Consider the following 21251-nt stretch of genomic DNA (forward strand, 5'->3'; position numbering starts at 1 on the left):
TTAACATAAGTCGTGAAAATTTTGTGATACATCACGAACATATATGCACCGTAGTAGATGATCTTTGACTCAAACATTTTTCATTCTTATTGCGGCTTCGTTATCAAGTTAACTGTTAACTGGTGCGAAATGGCTGTCGATTGTCAGGTCAACAGATTGGCTGATCAGTGCAAATAATCGCGACATTAAATTCATGAAACTACTGTGGCGAAACAATTCGTCTAGAAACTCTCTGAAAAGCATTTTGGAATTGATGAAGTGACACAATTGGCTATTAAAAAATGTCGCTATGGCTTCGTTATCGGCTTGATTTTAGTGTAAAAATAGCTGCTAATTACTAGGTTATGTAATGATCTGGTGATCAACGCAAAAAATCGCGATATTAAATTCATGGAAATACTGTGGCGAAAAAATTCGTCTAGAAAACACTCTGGAAAGCATTTGGGAACTGATAGAGTGACACAATTGGTCATTTAAAAGCGTCACTGTGGCTTCGTTATTGACTTGATTGTTAGTGTAAAAATAGCTGTAAATTACCAGGTTAGGCGATGATCTGCTGATCAGTGGAAATAATAGCGACATTAAATTCGTTCAAGTAATCTGGTCCCTACTGAGTTCATTTTTTGGCTATAATTATTCCCGGGGAATTAGCAAGTCTGCTCTCTATAAAAGCAGAACACGTTTAAAGGCATAAATCAGTCCAAGATGCAGAGCTCGAGAGCGCGTTTCCCTGCGAGACAGCTAAACAGTCGAACAATTAAGAGCGCGGCGTTGTGCTATTTAAGCCCAGTGGTTTTGGGAAAGTGTAGCATTACAAGTGCGAAGTGCGTCTGCAGAGTTCAAGAGAGTGGTTTTCAGGACGCTTGGAATAGCGTGTGCCGAACTAGAGATGCCTGTGATAGCGCACTACGAGGTTAGTTTCTGATATTGCGATTTTAAACTTGTTCAGTGTCTCTTGGGTGAGATAACCAGAAGCAGATCTTTCGGTAATATTTTTTTTTTTTTTTTTTTTCGCAGGAATGAAGAATGTAGGGTTTTTTTTTGGGGCAAATAAAAAAAAAAAAAAAAAAAAAAAGAAAAAAAAAAAAAAAAAAAAAAAAAAAAAAAAAAAAAAAAAAAAAGGAAGGGGGGGAAAATAAAAAAATAAATAAGTTAGAAAGGAAAAAAAACAAAAAAGGGGCGAGAGGCGCATCAATTATAAACCACAAGCTTTGTCCAGCTGTGAGCTACTGGATCGCGTCGACAACGCCCAACGGTGCTCCACGTAGTCCCCTTGGTATCCATCGTGTTCTCTTGGAGTGCAACGTGGACGTATTTATAAATCAGGTAACAAAAATAACATGTTTATTCACATTCGTACCAATCGCATTAGCTACACTAGCCGGATGATAAAAAGTAGTTACTAGCTTATATGAAGGCAGTGAATCAAGCAGTGAAAATGTGACAATTCAAAGGACCATTCCAATCATCGAAATTAGTTTTGCCTTGAATTTACGCTACGTCGGGCTCCCTTAAAACTTGACAGTACTCGGAACGACGAATCACTTGTTAGGACTAGGTCAAAGTTGCTCACCACCTTAGAACTTTAATTAACTGGCAACTGTTCTGAATTTTAGGTCGCTTGTCACGAAGGGAAAGAAAGTGGCGCAATGAAAGAGCTTTTTAAAGTCCTTAAAGACCACAACAACACCTTCATGGTGGAGTTGGTGAATTCGTCTTACAAATATTGCTTTCGAGATGAATTTGAAAGTGTCCTGGGTGAGGCCGATTCAATAGATGTTGACGAATGTGGTACCGAGAACGTGGTCAGAATTTGTCTAGTCGATCCCTCGTTCCATTCCAGTCTTTCGGTGGCGTTGGGAAGACTCCAAGATGCAAAGTTGGTCATCGAGCACTTCGGATTCCACGTAGACGGCTCGGATATTCAGACAGGAAACGAACCGGTCGTTGAAAAGGCAAGATTATCTGATAAACTCACAGTGCTTGTGAACCATATTGGCATCGCCATGGAAAAGCTCGGGTACGCTCTCTAAGCTGGAAAGATCTACAAAAAGTGTGAAAAGGCAAGGTACACCTATTGGTATAAGTGCGAAGTTGAGGCGTTTGTTAATAGCTTGGCGGCCAATCAATCTTTCAAAGCCAGACTACTTAAGGACATGAAGAAAGTCATCGTGTAATAAGATTCAAGAAGTCGTCAGACGTTTCATAAACGTATATGAATTATTTAATGTTCATCAAGATGGCTGAACCGAGTTGAGCACATGGTTATTGAGCAATGACCCACAAGGGGTAATGGGTAAATGTAACCCGCGTGACGCGTGACATGTAACATGCTTTCTTCTTTTTTTTTTTTTTAAACAAAATCAATGTTGCTTTCTGATCACAAAAATACATAATAAAACAATTAACAATAACAGGAACAAGGAAATAAAAATAAAACAACGAACAAAAATTAAAATGTCATTAATGTCCAAGACAGTTCCAAATGGTCTGATCATAAGGGTTCATTAATGTCCAAGGCCTTCTCCAACTTGACAGCAGCATCCAGTGTCACTGGCAGTAACACCCACGCTTACAGCAACGGGTAGTGTTCTTCACCTGCAATGAGAATTCTTTGTCAATGTTCAGTCAGAATAGCGGGCAGGTCGTCGAACGACTCGGCCACTACGAGTAACTGTTTGAGGTGCTGGTGGACTGGGTGACACAGGAGAAGCACAGGGGATTGGAGAGGGGGATGCAGGCGGTGGGGTGACGGGACAGGGCGATGAAGGCATGACGGGACAGGGCGATGAAGGCACTTCAGAACTTGACTCAGGTAGAACTGTTGGGGTCGAGGGAGGGGCATTTGAAGGCATAGAAGATAGACTGGCGTCATTCGGTGATGCTGTGAAAACTGCGGATGGAACATATGATGGACGTTGGTTTAACGGGTTGGGTCGGAGCTTGTCAGGAAGGAGTGGAGTGGTATTGGTCTGATGTGGTGAGGCAATGGTACTTGGGGGAGGTGCCAGTTGCACTTGAACACGGTTTCGCCTAATTTGTCTGGAGCCAGTTTTGATAAAGTAAGATCTGGGGCCAGCAGAGCCGATGATCTGTCCAGAGATCCACTCCTTTGAAGGTGAATTAGGGGGAGGTTTAGCATAGACATAGCTTCCGGGTGGAAAGTCTGGAAGGGGTTGTCCTGCATGTTTGTCGTAAGCTTGCTTTTGCTGTAATTTGCGATGCAAATGTTCGGTTACTACTGTGTCGCGTTGAAGCTTGGATGATTCCAGTGTAATTGGCACGTGAGGCAAATTGCTGCGGAGAACTCGGCCAAACAGTCGCTGAGCTGGAGAAAAGGTGTGACCGGAAGGGGGAGTATTGCGTACTGATAGAAGAGCCAAGTCTACATCTTTAGCTGTGAGGAGAATATGTTTGGCAGATTTCACAGCTGCTTCAGCACGACCATTGGATTGCGACCAGTATGGAGATGATGTGATGTGATTGAACTTGTATGTTCGGGCAAATTCTTTGAACAAGTCCGAGGTGTATTGAGCTCCGTTATCTGTTAGCAACGTGTGTGGAATTCCATGTCGGCCAAAGTGCTGCTTGGTGGCTTGCACAACAGCGGTTGATTGGATGGATGAAAGGCGGTCAATTTCATAAAAGTCACTGTAGTGATCAACAGTTACTAGATATGGTATGCCATTGAGCTCAAATAAGTCCTGTGAAACCAGTTGCCAAGGTAAGGTGGGTACAGGGTAAGGTTGGAGTGGTTCCCGAGGGTGTTGTTGTTTGTATTGTGCACAAGTGACACAGTTCTGGCACATGTCTTTAACCTGGCTGTTGATCCCTGGCCAGAAGACACAACTCCGAGCGTGTCGAATGGTGAACTCGGAGCCACGGTGAGCAGCGTGCAGCTTGTGGAGTATGGACGGGCGAGCAGAAGAGGGGATAATGACGCGATCTTGTTTAAACAGGAGCCCATCATGTGAGGTGAGTTCATGACGGATGGCCCAGTATGGACGAGCTAGTTCAGGAACCGCGGCTTTGTCATTGGGCCAGCCAGCCTCAATGAGAGACTGCAGGGCGATTTGTTCAGGGTCTGTTACAGCCGCCGTTCTTAGCTCCTGAAGTGTGGCATCTTGAAATGCAGAAAGCTGAGGAGTGTCTGTTTCAAATTCTACTCGATAGACCACTTCGTCATGCACTTGTTTGTGAGTGGTGGTGGGAAGAGGGGCTCGAGAAAGTGTGTCAGCGATGTGGAGTGTTGATCCCTTGTGGTACTCAACGCAGAATGTGTAGCGTTGAAGAGTAAGCATCATGCTTTGAAGACGGCGTGGAGCGGAAGCCAGAGGGCGCTTAAAAATGGTCTCCAGAGGCTTGTGATCACTATGTACAACCACATCAGATTTGCCAAAGAGAAGTTGGTCAAACTTATGGAATGCATGAACGATGGCTAGAGTTTCTTTTTCGATTTGAGCATATCGTTGTTCTGTTGGACTGAGAGAACTTGAGCTGTAGGCTACAGGTTGCCACAAGGTATCGAAGGAGTTTGAGGAAGAGGTGGCTGGTTGAAGAAGTGCCGCACCGAGGCCATATTCAGAGGCGTCAACTTGAAGTACCACTGGGGATTTGACATCAAAATAACGGAGACAGGGAGCTTGAGACACTAACTCCTTTGCTTGTCGGAGAGCTTCTGTGTGTTGGTCAGCCCACAGGAATTTCTGATCGATGTGGGTGAGATCACGGAGAGGACGTACCACCTCACTAAGACGGGGGCAGAACTTCGATAAATAAGTAATTGTGCCCAGGAAACGCCGTGTGGCTGCTTTGTCTTGAGGTTGAGGCATGTTCAGGACTGCATTGACAATCTCATTACTGGGCTTTAGTCCTTCAGGTGTGAGGGTGTGGCCCATGAAGGGTGCAGAGGAGGTCTTTAGCTTGATTTTGTCTGGATTGAGCTTTAGGTGATGCTGAGAGAGGCGGTCCAGGAGCTCAATTACTGTGCGGTCATGATCATGTGTGGCCTCTTTTAGTGATGTGCCCCGACCTATGACAATGATGTCGTCGGCGATGTTGACGACACCCTCCAAGCCACAGAGCACATCATGAATGCGACGCTGGAATTCCTCAGGAGCTGAACTGATGCCAAAGGGAAGTCGAGTCCAGCGGTAACGCCCCCAGGGTGTGTGCATAGTAGTCAACTTAGAGGACTCCTCTGTCAGCTTAATTGTTTGAAAAGCATCTTTGATGTCAAAAGTTGAAAAAATCTTAGCCTGATGAAAACGATGAAGGTTCTCCTCCAGAGTGGGGATGGGGTATACTGGTCTGAGAATAGCTTTGTTTATAGTCTGGGAAGGGTCTAAACAAATGCGAACTTTGGCAGGCTTAGTTGCAGATGGTGGGCGTTCACGCACCACCATGTTTGATATCCAGGGTGTGGGCTCATTCACTCTAACTAGTTGACCCGTGTTAATCAGTTTGTCCAGTGCCTCTTTAATGGTGGGTAACTTTGGTGCAGCGTAGCGGTGAGGTGCAGCTTGGATGGGCTTAATAGTAGGATCAAGTGTCAGTGAGTAAGGTTCTCCCAGTTCACCCAGCCCCTCAAATAAATGGGGATAGTTAACTTTAATAGAATCAAAAGTCAACTCACCAAGAGGAGGTGAAGAAGGTGTGGAGGTGACATGGAGTTGATTGATAGTGTCAACATCATAATTCAGGATACCCATGCGAGTACTATCAGCCAGACCCAGCAGAGGTGCATAGTAGCTTTGTGCTGTTATAACTTGAACCAGTACATCATAGGTTTTGCCTTGGCGAGTACAGTGCAATGTGGTTTGACCTCCAGTTGGGATGATGGATTTGGAGTAGTCAAGGAGACGAACACTGGAAGGTTCAACTTGTACAGGAGACATTTTCTGTAGATCTGTGATGTGTATGGTGTTACATGAGCACCCAGAGTCCACTTGAAATCGGATGCGGCGAGTTGTTGCTGGCAAGGTAGTTGGGCTAAGATCCAGATCAACAAAGATTCCCTTGAGTGCAGACTGAACCTGTGCTATGTCGTGAGTGATGACATAAGCAGTGCTTGACTGAAAGCCTGTGTCTGCCTGGTACACTGTGTTAGCAGCAGATGCTTGGCAAACTTGTTTCCAGTGACCCCTTTTGCCGCAACCATGGCAAGTATCATTAGCTGCTGGGCAGTCACGACGAGCAGCGTGTGGTGTGCGACCGCACCACAAGCAGGTAGGAGAGGCATGCGACTGTGAAGCAGGGAAGCCACGTTGTCTGAAGGGACGGCGAGGAGGTCTGGACTTGATGGCATTGGGTGTGATCTTGTGGGCTGCATCAGTTGTGTCCTCGTTTGATACGCTGGGTGTAAGCTGGTGGACTGATTCCTCAAGCTGTTGTTTAGTGATGGCTGATTCAGTTTTGAGGCCAGCCGCAAAGTCCCGAGCCTTATTGATTACTTGTTCGAAGGTTAAAGAAGCCAGGTTCTCTCGTGAGATTAGGTCGCTGCGAAACTGCTTGAAGGTGTCATTTAGCCCAATCACAAAAATGTCTCTCTGCAGCCTGTCGTCGACGGCTGAAGGGAAATTGCATTTGTAGTACTCTAGTCGCACTAAAGTATGCCACTGTTGAATGCTCATTCCGGGGTTCTGTTTTAAAATGCGAAGAAAATGACGAGTGCATTGGATGATGGGTTCTTCACCAAGATAGTGGTTGGAGAGTTTAGCTAACCATTTGGCCGGATGTTGTTTATCTTCATCGGCGATTTGGGAGTCGATGGTTGTGGTAAGTACATCCCATTCGGCCTGAGGGAAAGCTCGTCGAAGAGCCGCCATAACTTTAGGTCGTTTCGCTGATATCCAGTAGTCGTCGCTGTCCACAGCCTTAGCAGGGTTGATGTAGTCCTCCATGATACAATAATCTCTAAAGTTTGCAATGAAGAATTTGAAAGCTCGACGACGATCCTCTGAGCTGGCGTCAAACACAGGTCGATCTTTGCCCATGATGACGGAGGGGAAAAGAGTCCCAAACAACGATGAGTCGATCGATGAGCGGTGAGAAGAGTAGATCAGTAAGTTCGGAAAATAGTCCAAACCGCGATGAGTCGATCGATGGGAGAGAGACGGCGAGTTCGAAGCGTTCTGATAGAACGAGTCTGGATGCAATCAGTCACGAGAGACCAGGCTGAATTGTTGAAGCTTTCGGTTCTTCACTCCTGACACCATGTAATAAGATTCAAGAAGTCGTCAGACGTTTCATAAACGTATATGAATTATTTAATGTTCATCAAGATGGCTGAACCGAGTTGAGCACATGGTTATTGAGCAATGACCCACAAGGGGTTATGGGTAAATGTAACCCGCGTGACGCGTGACATGTAACAATCGAAATCCTAGCCAACCCACATTGCGAAGTCATTCGACCTCTTTGCGTGGACTACGATTTGATTGAGGTGAACGAAGGCCAGTGCTGGTCAATCAAGGAGCGACGTTTCTTGGAAAATGCGATCAAAGACAAGGACATCGGTCATGTTACACCCCGAGCGTTTTCGCCATACGATCCAACCAAAGTTCCGGATCCAAAATATTTCAGAGAGATCTTAGAGAACAGCCTAACGGAAGCCGAAGTTGGGGAGTTCTGCGAGGATTTCATCAGGCTTCTACATCACAACCAGAAACGACACAAAGACAAAGTACCATGTCTGATTGGCGCTGCGAACAGCGGTAAAACGAGTTTATTTCAACCGATCTTAGGACTCGTACATCACAGCAACATAGCGACTATCACGAAGCAGCGCGTGTTCAATAAGGCCATGATTAATCGCTTTACAGAAGTGATTTTCATTGACGAAGCCAGTCCCTCAACCTTAGACATCGACGATTGGAAAATCCTTACCCAAGGCAGATTTACGGCATGCGACGTAAAGTACCGAACGGCAAAGAGCTTCATTAACCGTTGTCCAATGCTTTTGACCGCCCAGACGAAGCTTGAATTTAAGGCCGATGACCAACCCGCCATGGATCGAAGGTTAAAGAACTACACCTTCAAGAGTCTGCCCAACCCGAGAAAGAAAGCGACAGAGTGGCTTAGGAGACACCCCATGGAGTGTGTTGCGTGGGCGGCTACGAAGGCGCGTCCACCTAGTGACCAAGAAGAGAGCTCGGACAACGGTGAAGACGAACAAGAGCCAGAAATCGGCGATGGCGTCCTTAAAGCCGAAGAGAAGGATGCTCTGCGGACGCTGTTACTCTTGGAGGAGAGCTGTGAAGATGATTCGCTAGAAGAGACGAACGAAGCGGTCAGTGCAATGGAAGAAAGCAACGGCGAACCGGACACCTTGCAAGACCACCTCAATCAGCTTCAGCCGGGCAGTCTTAGACACAGGCAAATGGCCCACATTTTGGAAACAGAGAAGGAGAAGCAGAAACAGATAGACCAGTTTTACCGGACGAGAGATGTCGAGAGGTATGAAGATGTTCAGACGGCGGTAGATCAGGATGAGGCACGAGGCGAAGCTGCGAGAAAAGCGTTCGAGGGCAGTTGGTTGAGAGACACCGAAATTGAACTCAAAGAGTGTTGCGATAAATATCAAGCTACGCAAGACTCTTTCGTGCGCTCGAATGTGAAGGCGTGGATGGAGGTTCTGTGCGAGAAGCTGAAAGCTCACCACCAGGCCCTGGGCACCTTTAACACCATCGAGGCCATAGAGGAGCGAAAGAAGGTGTGTACAGCACTCGGCCTGCTCAGGAAAGAAGATCATCATCTGGTGACAAGTGTGGCGGAGCGACTCCCGGTACTAACTCGCCCAAGTGCAGATGCAGACAAAATTGTTGCACAACAGGATGTAAGCGATGAAAGCAGTCAAGAACGAAGGCTTTTCATCACTCCAGTGCCCAGTACTAGTGGTAGGCCGTTACGCCAACACGACGACTGCGCGGTGTCCGAAGCACTGCTCCGAGCAAGTTCTACCTTGAAGCGGAAGAGAGGTTCCAGCAGTCAGCGCGGAAGAGAGCAACAAAGAAACACCATAACAAAGTATCTCTCGAGCACGCAACATGAGTGAACGCAGTCTGACGATCAGAGAACGGAGAAGAGTAGCGACGACGAGGTGTTGTTTGTCAGTATTGTAGTTCTACGTTACATTTTAAGCGACGTGCCACGATTACGACAGGCGAGATATAGAAATATGTATACAGACAGAGAGATATAGAACATTGCTCGCTTCCAGGAGTGTCACAAAAAGTTCTTTCTGTTGTTGTTACAAAAGAGTGTACTTGTCAAGTCAAGAAATTTATTTAGAGCGGTTTTCACTTGAGTGTCGAAAGTAAATTGCGTTTGATTTGGTTTTGCATTGCTACGCTTAGTGATTGGCTCAAAAATCTCGCGCCACTTTCTCAGCCAATCAGAAGTAAAACCAAAACCAATCATGACGCGCTCACGCACGTTTTCCCGCGCTTCGTGTCAGCTACATGTACTTGCTTCGAGTTTTGATTGGTTTACTGGATTGTCTGTGTCCTTTGTGATTGGCCAGAGTTATTACTTTGGTTTTGGTTTTACGACGCTCAATTGAAAACTGCTCTAATGATGTAGCAATTTATTACTGTATTCTTTATTGCACAGTCACGATTAAATGCCTTTCTTGCTTAACACAAGTTTGAAATGCCATTGCTGTCCTTGCTTTGGTAATTAAACTAGCTGCATTTTCATTCCAGCCCTTTTCTTGAGAGAGTCCGCCGTTCTTCCGTCTTGAAATTTAAAATCGGGATCTCTCAAAATTGCCGTCCACTGTCCAAACCCGTATCTTTTTAAACCTTTCTTGAGAAAATTGTCCTCTTCTTCCGTGAATTTCAACACCCGGCGATGATTTCGTTGAATTCGCAATTGTTTTTTGGGAGGGGAGTCCCTTTCAGGAGAGGCGCTCATTGATTCTGCTGTTTCGACCGATTCTGAAATTGTTGAAGTTGAAGCGCTAAACCTCGTGTGCACTTCCTTATCCAAATCTGAGCCTTTCGTTCCTTGTAGCTTTTGCAGACACTCGTGAGCTTTCACAGCAACTTCGCGCGATCTCTGCTTTTGATAGTGAACTTTTGCAACGGCAGAACTGTGTTTTTGGTCTTCTGACAAAATTTGTTGCTCCTTGCTTGTGAGCAGATTGAGGCTTTGCGTTTCGACAATTTGACGATAGCGCGTTGGATGAATATACTTCCCGATTGCATCGAACACCAATTTACTCATGACGTCGCCCAATTTGCTATGCTTGCCTCCGTTTCTAGTGACAAGTACGAAGTCGCACTGGGGTTTGAGTAATGGTCTTACGAAATTGATGTAGCTTTCCAGCACCCGCATGCTTGCATCAGTCAAAATTAATGAGTCAAATCCATACTTGCTGGCCGTTTTGAACTTTTTCTGGTCAATGAATCCTCCGTTCGCCTTAGCTGTTTTAACCATGTCCACCGTCAAGTACTGATAAGTCATAGGGCGAGATCCCTTCACCTTTATGAATAAATACACGGCGACAAATTTTGTGGCAAATGTTAGGTCCAAAGGATTCACTTGACCCGGAATAGTTTTGCAAGTCTTTACCGTGTTTTCGCAACGAGGCAAATGAAATGTCACCACTTCTAACAGTTCTTCCATGGTTGCCCAGTGCCCTCTAGCATCCAAAGTCTCAATGTTTAGATCTTGTGTCCACTGCAATCTCATCATCTTTGCCACGGTTTTGCGCGCTCGTTTGAGGTACAGCTCCGTTGAGGACAAATTTCGAAGAACTGTGTCTGATGCGCCATTTATCTTTCTGAAGTCGATTAATTCGGAAATCGCATCAATGTAGCCCAATCGGCCACCGTGTCCGAGTTTGCATTCATCTTGCAAGTAGTCGATAAACTTGAACAACAAACTATGCGAACACAGGCTAAAATCCAGCACTTCAAAACTCAATTCCTCTTCATCTTCGCAGCAAAAAACAGTTATTAAGTAAGTAAATAGTAGAGAAAAAATATAAATATATCAATATATATATTATTTTTTTTTTTTAAAAAAAAAAATTATAATATAGATATGCCGTTTGTTATAAATATTATATATTTGTTTATAAAAAAGTGGGGGGGAAAAAAAAAAAAAAAAAAAAAAAAAAAAAAAATTCGCAGCAAAATTTGAGAAATTTGAAACACCTCTTGACTATCTGCTGGGCTACATGATCTTTCTTGCAACCCCCACCACTTCCCGTCAACCATTTCACAAACGATTCGCCAATTTTGCTGGAAACTGAAAATGAAGGCAAAACTCTGGCAGTTTGTACTGTGATTTCACTCGATTTAACATCACTGGCGCCTTCTTTTTCGTATGCAGCGAGTATTCCCAGATCAGGTTTCTCGTCAAAGTAAAAGAACCAACTGTGCTTGGTATTCACATGTTTTCTGCACCCTCTCTGACTTTGAAAGCCATCATGGTCACACACTTGTATTGGGCAATGATACAATCGGTCGGTTTCATTCTTTTCCAGGTGAAGCCGTTTTGGTTTAGGCGATGCTCCATCGATATTTGACCAATTGATTTTACACTTCTTGCTCATTTTATCATTAAGGTAAAATGGTCAACGCAATCTCCTAGAACTGAATTTCTTTTCCAAAAAAATACAACGCACCGATTACACCTTAAGTAACTTCATTCATGTTTAAACTTGGCAAGGCGTGCCTCTTCTTGCCTGCCCTCATTACTATTGTGCAAAATTCATGACACCCAAGATTGTGCTCAGCTTGCCCAAGCAGGTCTATGCGCGCCCCATTGTTTGTCTTCATTTAAATGGACAATATAATTTAGGAACAAAATGGTCAAGTAAGCGCAAGGAATTCGGAACCAAAGAGTCCTGAATTTGTTCCTAAATGAGCAGTTTAGGAACAATACGTTCCATTTACAAACAGGAACTCGGAACAAAACGGTCTTAAATTATCAATTTGGGAACAAATCGTTCCATTCACAGTTAAGAACTCGGAACAAAACGGTCCTAAATTATCAATTTGGGAACAACGCGTCCCATTTACAGATAGGAACTCGGAACAAAACGGTCCTAGATTATCAATTTGGGAACAATATGTTCCATTAACAGTTGGGAACTCGGAACGAAATGTTCCTGTTTTATCTTAGGGTGAACGTTTTGTTCCTAACTTTATAAAAAGCTGGTCCTCTTAAGGTTAACAGGAACACATATATGAGGAACAAATTATATTAGAGGAACGTTCCTTAAGAAAAGATCGGAACATGCTACAAAACTTAAAATCAGTTTAAAAAGGGCAGAGATATAAGTTACAAGTCACAAAACAGTTAGTTGAGCGTTTAGGTAAAATGAAAGCAATCATCGAAATTTGGTAAACTCTATCGCACTCAAAGGCTGTAAAATACGCAGTGAAAATGTTTGGGAAACGTAAGAGAAAGGGACGAGGAGAAGAAGAAGCGGGGAGGTGGAGGAGGAGGAATAATAAGAGGGGGCCTAAAGTAGAGGAGGAGGTGGAGGAGAAGAACACCCGGGTCCATGTAGATTTGTTTTATTGAAACACAATAACAAAGTACGCCCTAAAACGTATTAAAGACATCCACTGAGGGCTCAACCTACTCAGCCTAATCAAAACAATCTGCTTCCCCGACAAGGGCACTTTGGTCGACTGTGCACATCGATGGATCACCGCGGTACATGTCGATAAGGTCATTGCTGAATTTCTGGATGATTGTATTGAAGTCTTTGCTGATATCCGGGGCTTCATCGCAACCTGCGGGTACGTTTGTTACTTTGTCTTTGTAGCACAGCAGAAACTCTTTTACACTGCTGCAAAGATCACCGTCCGGGTTCCTCGCCACCAGATACGGAGTGCACTGGTCATGTATCTGTCTGGCGCATGATTTCGCCGAGTTATCTAAAGTAACAAGAAATAAAAATGGGTTAGAAAAAGGTTAGCAGTGACCAAACTTGTTCGGGAAAGACGACTAGATATATGTCAAGGAACGTGATGTGTGGTCAAGATACGAGAAAAGAGTGAGTTTCCGCCCGAAGATCATTCTGTTACGACAGCCGTCAAAAAAAATTGTGACGTCACTAGTAAGCATTAAGAAAATACCTGGGTCCCGTTTCTCAGAAGTCCTGGAAACTTTTCCGGCCCGCAGAGCCATTTTCAGTTGTCTGTATTTTATGAACAAAGTAGTGTATAGGCCTGAAACTTTGTACCTCAGGGAGCCTCAGTTCATGATTAAAAACATGTGGGTAAAACGGCTCTGTAATTAGGTAAGGTTTGAGAGAGAAGGAGAGTTGTTCATCCCCACTTGATGTTACCTGGAATATTCGTGTAGAATATATTTTTGTCTTTAAATTCCGGCACATTATCTGCATAGAAAAAAAAAACAAAGCCTGAAAATTAGCAATTTGAGTACAGTGGAACCCCGATATAACGATATGCCAAGGGGGCAGTAAAATTATATCGTTATATCAGGAATCGGTATACCGGGGTTCCGTCCATATAACGATATGCCAAGGGGGCAGTAAAATTATATCGTTATATCAGGTATATCGTTATATCGAAGATCGTTATATCGGGGTTCCACTATCGAGGAATCGTTATATCGGGGTTCCGTCCCATACATTTTACTATTGCCGGGACATAACATATTCATCGTTATATCGGGAATATCGTTATATCGAAGATCGTTATATCGGGGTTCCACTGTATTTGGGGAAAATTTGACCCAAATTTAGATCAAGGGAGACGAAGTTTAGTTCGAGTTAGCGGGGTTTTCCAGTTATCCGAGTTCGAGTTAACCGAGTAAAAATGACTGAAAAGTGGGATCAAATCCAAGGGAAATGGCAGTTTTTTCGAGTTACCGGGGTTAGGTTCTACTGAATTTAAAGCGCGCAAGAAAAACAAAACATCGACTTCGTTTACCGTCCAACAATGCCTGTCCTGCGTATCCGGCGGACGTTCGCGCCTAATTATTTTTTATTGAAAAACAAAAATTGGAAACTTCAGTGTTACAACGAAGATTTTTCAAAGCCGGATGTTGTTTTCGTCCCTGATTGAAATAAAACACAGTCCATAACAATATTCTTACCAGTTTTCTGTTTCAGGTGGTCCAGATTTTCCTGGAAATCGTCATACGTACATAAACCAAGAAGTGTTCCGATGAGAGCATACTGATATGACACAAACACCCACCTATCCAACAAGTCACTGCGACAGCCGTGTCTCATTATTAAAATAACCGCGTTCTCTTTTCGCGCAATTCACCAAAATCTGCCAAAGAAAAAATTCATTAAACGGCATCGTCGGCATGTATGCCTCCACCTTCCTCCCCCCGCTTGAAAAAAAAAAAAAAATGAAAAAGGCAATTTCCAGCATTCTCCACTGGATATTTTTTATATAAAGAATATATATTAGGCCAAGTAAAAAAACAACAAATGTTTCTTGTCCGCATTTCTATGAAAAAGAGAGCGGGCGGGCGCTTTTTTTATATTTGTTATTTATTATTTTGTTGCATTCCTTACCTGTGTTTTTCGCATTGTTTTTACTCCGTCGTCGAATTCTGCAGGGAACTTGCAAAATAAATCCTGAAGGGTAATGACCTAGCCAGTACGGACCTGGCGTACCGAGGCTTTAAAATTTTGGCTCGAGTTCGTATTCAAACGCAGACAAAAGCCATGTCTTACAGAAATTTCAACAACGCACAAAGTGAAAGTAATATAATGCCTGTTGCTTTTTGTTCGTTTTAACTTTTTCAAGGACAAATAATAAAAAAAAGAGAGGCGGCCCCAAAAAATGAAGCGGGCGGGAACGAGAAACATTTTTAGTTTTTTACTTGGCCTTATGATCTGGTAAGTGTTTCAGTCACACATTGACATTTCTTTGATTACCGTAATGATTCGATTTAGCGCCCTCCTTCCAATAAGCGCTCCCTTCCGAATAAGCGCCCCCCTTTGAATGTGTTTTTGTTAATAAGCGCACCTATTCCAATAAGCGCCCCTATTCTAATAAGCGCCCCCATTCTTATAGGCGCTCCTATTCTAATTAGCGCTCCTATCGTGGCTAACTGCCCCTACTGAAGTCGTCGACGTCGAAAAGATAAACTTATGGAGATTCACCGTACCGTACATGTATATTTTCCGTATGTATATGTATATTTACCGTACATGTATACATGTATATTTACTTCTAAAATGAACAATTCTTGTAAAAGTAACTGAACTTTCAACAATTTGTTACTGTTACAGGTTATGTTGTTGTTAGTTATTTTAATATATATTAAAGTTTTCATTTGGTTGTTTCGCAAAAAAATTAATAAGCGCCCTGTCCCGAATAAGCGCCCTGTCTCGAATAAGCGCTCTCCCTTAAGGTGCCAAAAGTAAATAAGCGCCCCGGGCGCTAAATCGAATCATTACGGTACCCTTAAAGGGACCATGTCACGGATTTTACCAGATTTTTGCTCAGCCAAAATTTATATTTACAGGAAACCTAAAAATAATAGTCCATTCTTATTAAAATTGCTATATTAGAGCACTGAAATGTTAACGAACATCTTTGGCTGCGGATGGTTCGGATGGAAACGGATAGCAATTTGAAAAAGTTAGGCAAACGTTTTCAAGTTATTTCCGCGCGTCTTCGTAATATCGTTATTTATAGCCGTTGGTTGCTCTATAACTGAAAGCATTGAGTAAAAAAGTCTTGATCTAATCGCCCTTTTTAGTCACTAAAGCTCCTATTTGTCTGTCTGTTTTAGAAGGTGCCCTTAAGGGGTACTACAGCTTGGAATAAACAAAAAAAGATCAAAGAAAAACGAAAAAAAAAAAAAAACAAAAAAAGAGAAAGAAAGAAAAACAGAAGTGGGAGAAGAGAAAAAATCTTACCTTCATGCCGTGGCAATACAGTGTCTCTTTATCATGTTCATCATCGTCATGATCATCATAGCAGTCTTTGATGCGGCTGTTACATCTTTTCATGGCGTTCATGGCTTCCTGTTTTATGTATGCATCAGATGCGTCACATGTGTCGCTTTCGACAAAGTTTGCCATGAATAAGACAGAAGCGACAACAACAAAGGCAGACAGATAATTCATCTTATCTGAAAACAAAAGGTCGAATTTAAAGGAGCAGGCACTTTATCGTTCAGTTTATCAAGTATCCTAGCTTTACTATGCCTAAGAAAATACAGCCAATCAGAATACAGAAGAGCCGTTGTATATTCGACGGTATTCAACCCAACCTTTCCATCGTGCACTGTGATCTTCTTACCCGGCAAAGTTTAGTTAGAGTATTTTCTATGGCATTGTATAAAATAGTTACACAACACTTTCACGTGGTATACCATGGAATATCCCACTTGTCACTTGTATTTTCTTGGCATACACACTCGCCTAAAGGCTGGTGTGTATACCGAGTAAACACAAGTGACTGGTGGGATATTACATGCACATGTCAATTTCTACCCAACAAGCCCCCGTCAAGTTAACTTGACGTTACGAAAACCTGTTTGTATAAGCTAAGTAAAATTGGCACTACTGCAAACACACAGTTAGTAAACACGTTTTATTAATTTTCATCGAGATCTCGACGTTTTGATCAAAACTGGTGTTACTTTTTAAAGGGCGAAATGATGATGTTTATTGGCCATCGATTACTACTTTTCCAACGGGGTCGGAGTTCAGTTGAATACTTACTTATTTATAAGTAAATAAATCCTCGAGTTTTTACGGGGTAGTCGTACAATTTCTAGTATCTAACTGATGTGGTAAAAGAAATCACAAGCCAGTCATTTTCTAGAAATTCTTGATGGAGGAAGGGGACAGATCATTTTGGCACATTTTCTTGACTTTGAAATGGAAGAAAACTATGATTCCTAATATTTCTTGAAGAATAGCTTGGTTGTCCTTTCGCGAACCTACGATTAACTGCACCCTATTCTAACATTTGCAAGATTAAGGCTTACATATCATTTAAACAAGGCAAGCAGATACAGCAATTTTACTTATCTCGTAAAGTGAACAATAAATGTAATTTGTGCGCTCTTTGTATATCAATAAATTGACATGAATTGAAAACTAAAAAAAGGTAAAATTTTTGGGATCTTAGTATTATACACTTACCCTGTTTCTTTCGTGAGATATTACTTCGTATTTATTTGGTGTATGTGTTGCGGTGTAAAATACTGAAGTTGACACGACCACCTTCAAGTACTGAATGAACACATTCGATATATTCGCAGGTCGCATACGCAGTTTGCTATGTCCGGAAACATATCTGTCAAAATATAAAAGCAAACATTTGTTCACGCAGAGAAATATTGAAAAAAAGAAGGGAGGAAGGAGGGGCAAAAAAAATTGTTATTGTTTCAGTATCGATTATAAAAAGCAATTTGACGGAAGTCAACATAATTTGTTACAAACGCATAATTGCAACTCAGGAGAACCTACAAATTCGTTTTATGCAACAAATAAATAATTACGGTTTTTTCTGCGACCAATGACAAACTTACTCTGTTTGTTTAACCAGGTTGCGATATTGATGTCAAAACATTTGTCAAAAGCACTGCCAAGTAGAGACAAATTCAAACAAATTCAGTTGACTATTTCATCGTGTGCAATTTACAGATATTACAAAAAACATAAATTAGGTTATTACTTTACTCACCGTGATGTAAGAACAATACCATTTTGGTGTTAATTGCTTTCTTTTCAAGGCATCAATAAAACCTCGTATTATACGCACAATAAAACAAGATGAAAATCCGTTGAAGCTCTTTGGACAAGGCTTTTTACCAATCAATTTATGTTTTTGGGAAACTGCTCACCTACCCCTCCCCAAACCTAACATTAACCTTTACTTATCGCTTTGGGCAAAATGTTAGGTTTGGGGAGGGGTAGGTGAGCAGTTTCCCAGAAACCTAAATTGATCCTACATATCACTTGAAAGTGGATGAGTAACTAGGGCAAGAAATTTGGTAAAAATTCGAACGCGATCCCTGGTTGAAAAGGTAAAGATAAAAACAAGCTTTCGATAACCAGAGAGTCGCCGTAACTTTGAGCGACTTCAGGCGATTTTAGCTTATTTTGTCCAAAATTACGGGCGATTTTGGGCGATTTAAGGCGATTTAAGGCGATTGTGAGCGACTTTAGGCGACTTTGGGCGATTTTGAGCGATTTTAAGCAATTTTAGGCGACCTCTTAGGCAATTTTAGGTGACCGACCTAAGTACAGCTGTGGTATACATGTACATGGGAATCATCATGGTGCACCATAAAGCATTGTTACAGAAAATATCTATACTTAGAGCGACTTTGGGCGACTTAAGGCGACTTAAGGCGATTTTGGGCGACTTTGGGCGATTTTGGGTCCCAGAGTAGGCCTTACCAGTCTGTAGTTTTTAACGAGTAACGCCTTTTAAAAGACTACAGACTGGTAGTCGAAAGCTTGTTTTTATCTTCAAATTTTTAACCAAAGATCGCTTTTGGTTATATAACTACTAATGAAAAATGTCCAAAGTGGTGAAAGTAATGTTAACGTGAATTTGCAAGGACCACCGTGACAAAATAGAAGTACCGGATCCTCTCACTGTAGAGGATCTAATCAGCTATAACTTAATAACGAATAAAGAAAAAATTGCAAGGCCGATTGAACGGTTTGGGACTGTATTGGAATACAGTCCCAAACCGTTCAATCGGCCTTGCAATTTTTTCTTTATAAAGTAATGTTAGTTCAATATTTGGACAGAAAAACCCACACCGACGAAAGTGTGTCATTGAAAGTTATATATTAAATCCAAGTAATCAAAACAAAATTTCTCCTGACCAAATCAATACATTGCCAAGTGGACAGTAGAGAGAATAAAGATGATGATCAACTTGGGGATATGGCGTGATACAATACCAAATTCTTACAACGAACGTTAGAGAAAATTACAACAATTAGTTGGGAGAATTTGCATCCAGAGCTTGGGGCAGAAAGGGTTTAAGTTAACGCACCTGTTTTGTCATCAGGTGAAACTTAGATTTGTAAATCTCTGTAGCAAAAAAAAGCAGCTAGTGATATAAACAGCTAGCGCGGTTTCTCTTTCGTAGGAGTTCTAGAATCGATCTAGAAATTGACGAAATCTGTGCAGCACAGCTTGATTAAAAGATAGATTTGCATCACAATTCAATTTAGGCAATAACGCTCTAAGAACGAAGATGAATCATATAAACATGTCCCTTCTGGGGGTCGAGATGCAATATATTAACTTTTAAGTTGCCTCTCATGAACGAGTTTAAGAACCCTGGTGAGTCTTGTAGAAATTACATTCATCGGGTAATTGGGCAATTTCGCAATCTTTAAGATAACTTCTTTATGTCCTATATGAAATTGGTCGATGAGTGTGAAGTCTGACAAATTTGGAATCATGGTAAAATGTAGTTATTATTTAACAATCGTATAGAAAAAGTGTTCTAAAATTTATAAACAAAACGGTTTTATTTAGCTAGGGCTTTGCTCAATCAGTCAGGGGTACGCTGTATACAGTCAAAGTTCTCCTTAACGAAAACCTCGGGAATTTGAAGAAGTGATCGTATCTAGAGCGGTTCGTTTACAATAAGCTCTTGAAACTGGCCACAAGCTGCAACAACAGAGGCAGGTCGCTTGCCAGAGCTTTTAGCATTAAGCTTTCTACCTCACTCTTAGGCTACGGCTAACGGGTACCACGAAAGCGGCGAATTCGACGAAAATTACTAATTTGGCGACAGTGTATCAGTTGAGGTTATTGACATAATTTTGCTGGTTTAACGAATTTGACGAAATTTCGTCAAATTCGTCATATTCGCAAAGTTCGTCAAATGCGCAGCTGTGCATTAGTTGAGATTATTGGTTGACAAATTTTACGGAATTTCGTCAAATTCGTCATATTTGTCAAATCCGTCAGCAGTGCATTCGCTGAGATTATTGACATAATTTTGCTGGTTGACAAATTTGACGAAATTTCGCCAAGTTTGTCAAACCTCAACTGTGCACTGTCGCAAAATTCGTCATTTTCGTCGAATTCGCCCGTTTCGTGGTACCCTTCCCTCTAGCTCAGTGACTATTAGCACCTTTCTTTTCAACATCAGCAGGGAGTTGTAAAGATTTTCTTTCATTGCCTGCATAACAGTTACAATTCGTTAACGTCTAATGCACGAATCAAACGCAAACGATTTGAATCCTTTTTTTTGATAACAAAAGTTAAGACCGGCAGAAGTCCAAGACTAAGATTTTTTGCGATCTGACTTACTAACGAATTACTTATTTACGTTTGGTTAAATATGTTCGCTTTCTTTTTTAATCGTTTTTATGTGAGTGGCTTCTAGCTTAGCCTCCCACGCAGTCGTTCTTAGGAGCGTTCGTGTTTCACTCCTCCCCACGAACAGGAGTGAAACACGAACGCCCCTAAGAACGACTGCGTGGGAGGCTACTTCTAGCCACGACCATTGTCTTTGTGTTCACCGTTCTTGGGCAAGAAAGTGTCCTTCTCCACCATGGTGTATGAATGTCGGAAAGTGCTGTAAAATATTTGGAGCAACCTCACAAATTGCTACCGAGATGATCTTTGGTAAATCATAGGATCCGGGAAAGGGAAGGCAAGTAGCAATGTTCCTAGTCGCTTTATGCTACGACAACGGTCCTAAGTAAGCAGAATACCTACCGTATTTATTCGATTAAGCGCCCAACCTCGAATAAGCGCCCACTCTTAAGGTAGGAAAAGTTAATAAGCGCCTACCCCCACCGAAGAAAAAAACTGAAGTCCATAAAAGGAGTATTGATTATTGAAATTGACTATGTACTACTAAGAGGACTTCCCCCATGATCGAGTTTTCTTAGTATTGTACAGAAACTTTCAATGAACAATTAAATTTCTGCTTTAGTACACCTTCACGTTTTGTTATTATTTATTGTTTTGTTACAAATATAAACTTAATACAGTAAAACCCCGGTAACTCGAACTCGGATAACTCGAACAACCCCGCTAACTCGAACGAACTTCTATTTCCCTTGGATTTGACCCCCTCTTTTCAGTCATTTTTACTCGGTTAACTCGAACTCGGATAACTCGAAAACCCCGGTAACTCGAACTAAATTTCGTTTCCCTTGGACAAAATTTGGGTGAAATTTACCCCGATAACTCGAATTCCGGTTTCTGCAACTTGTTACGGTTGCCCATTGATTAGAGTAGCGAACAGATCACGTATTTGACAGCCATTTTAAACTCTTATCATAAGAGTGTATG

At 42.1% G+C, this 21251-nt stretch overlaps 3 protein-coding genes and 1 long non-coding RNA gene across 4 annotated transcripts in view; 1 reads left to right on the forward strand and 3 right to left on the reverse strand.

The window, feature by feature from the left end:
- The window catches only part of LOC144652031 (uncharacterized), a 75801-nt gene that overhangs the window by 20299 nt on the left and 34251 nt on the right, over positions 1 to 21251 (reverse strand). The window lies entirely within an intron of this gene.
- LOC144651614 (uncharacterized) lies at positions 1245 to 2033 on the forward strand. Its single transcript, XM_078511554.1, has 2 exons — positions 1245 to 1326; positions 1617 to 2033. Exon 2 carries the CDS (start codon positions 1650 to 1652, stop codon positions 2031 to 2033), a length of 384 nt encoding a protein of 127 aa, XP_078367680.1. The 5' UTR covers positions 1245 to 1326; positions 1617 to 1649.
- On the reverse strand, positions 9679 to 11563 carry LOC144651615 (uncharacterized). The gene is made up of 2 exons (XM_078511555.1): positions 11144 to 11563; positions 9679 to 10953 (listed from the first exon to the last, which is right to left on the reverse strand). Exons 1-2 carry the CDS (start codon positions 11561 to 11563, stop codon positions 9679 to 9681), a joined length of 1695 nt encoding a protein of 564 aa, XP_078367681.1.
- On the reverse strand, positions 12518 to 17700 carry LOC144651616 (uncharacterized). The gene is made up of 6 exons (XM_078511556.1): positions 17655 to 17700; positions 17111 to 17264; positions 15875 to 16089; positions 14086 to 14242; positions 13313 to 13363; positions 12518 to 12899 (listed from the first exon to the last, which is right to left on the reverse strand). The coding sequence occupies exons 3-6, from the start codon at positions 16082 to 16084 to the stop codon at positions 12607 to 12609; spliced, it is 711 nt and encodes a 236-aa protein (XP_078367682.1). The 5' UTR covers positions 16085 to 16089; positions 17111 to 17264; positions 17655 to 17700; the 3' UTR covers positions 12518 to 12606.

Source organism: Oculina patagonica, chromosome 4 (assembly GCF_052425735.1).
Source record: "Oculina patagonica isolate OP01 chromosome 4, crgOcupat, whole genome shotgun sequence".
NCBI classification, from domain to species: domain Eukaryota; kingdom Metazoa; phylum Cnidaria; class Anthozoa; order Scleractinia; family Oculinidae; genus Oculina; species Oculina patagonica.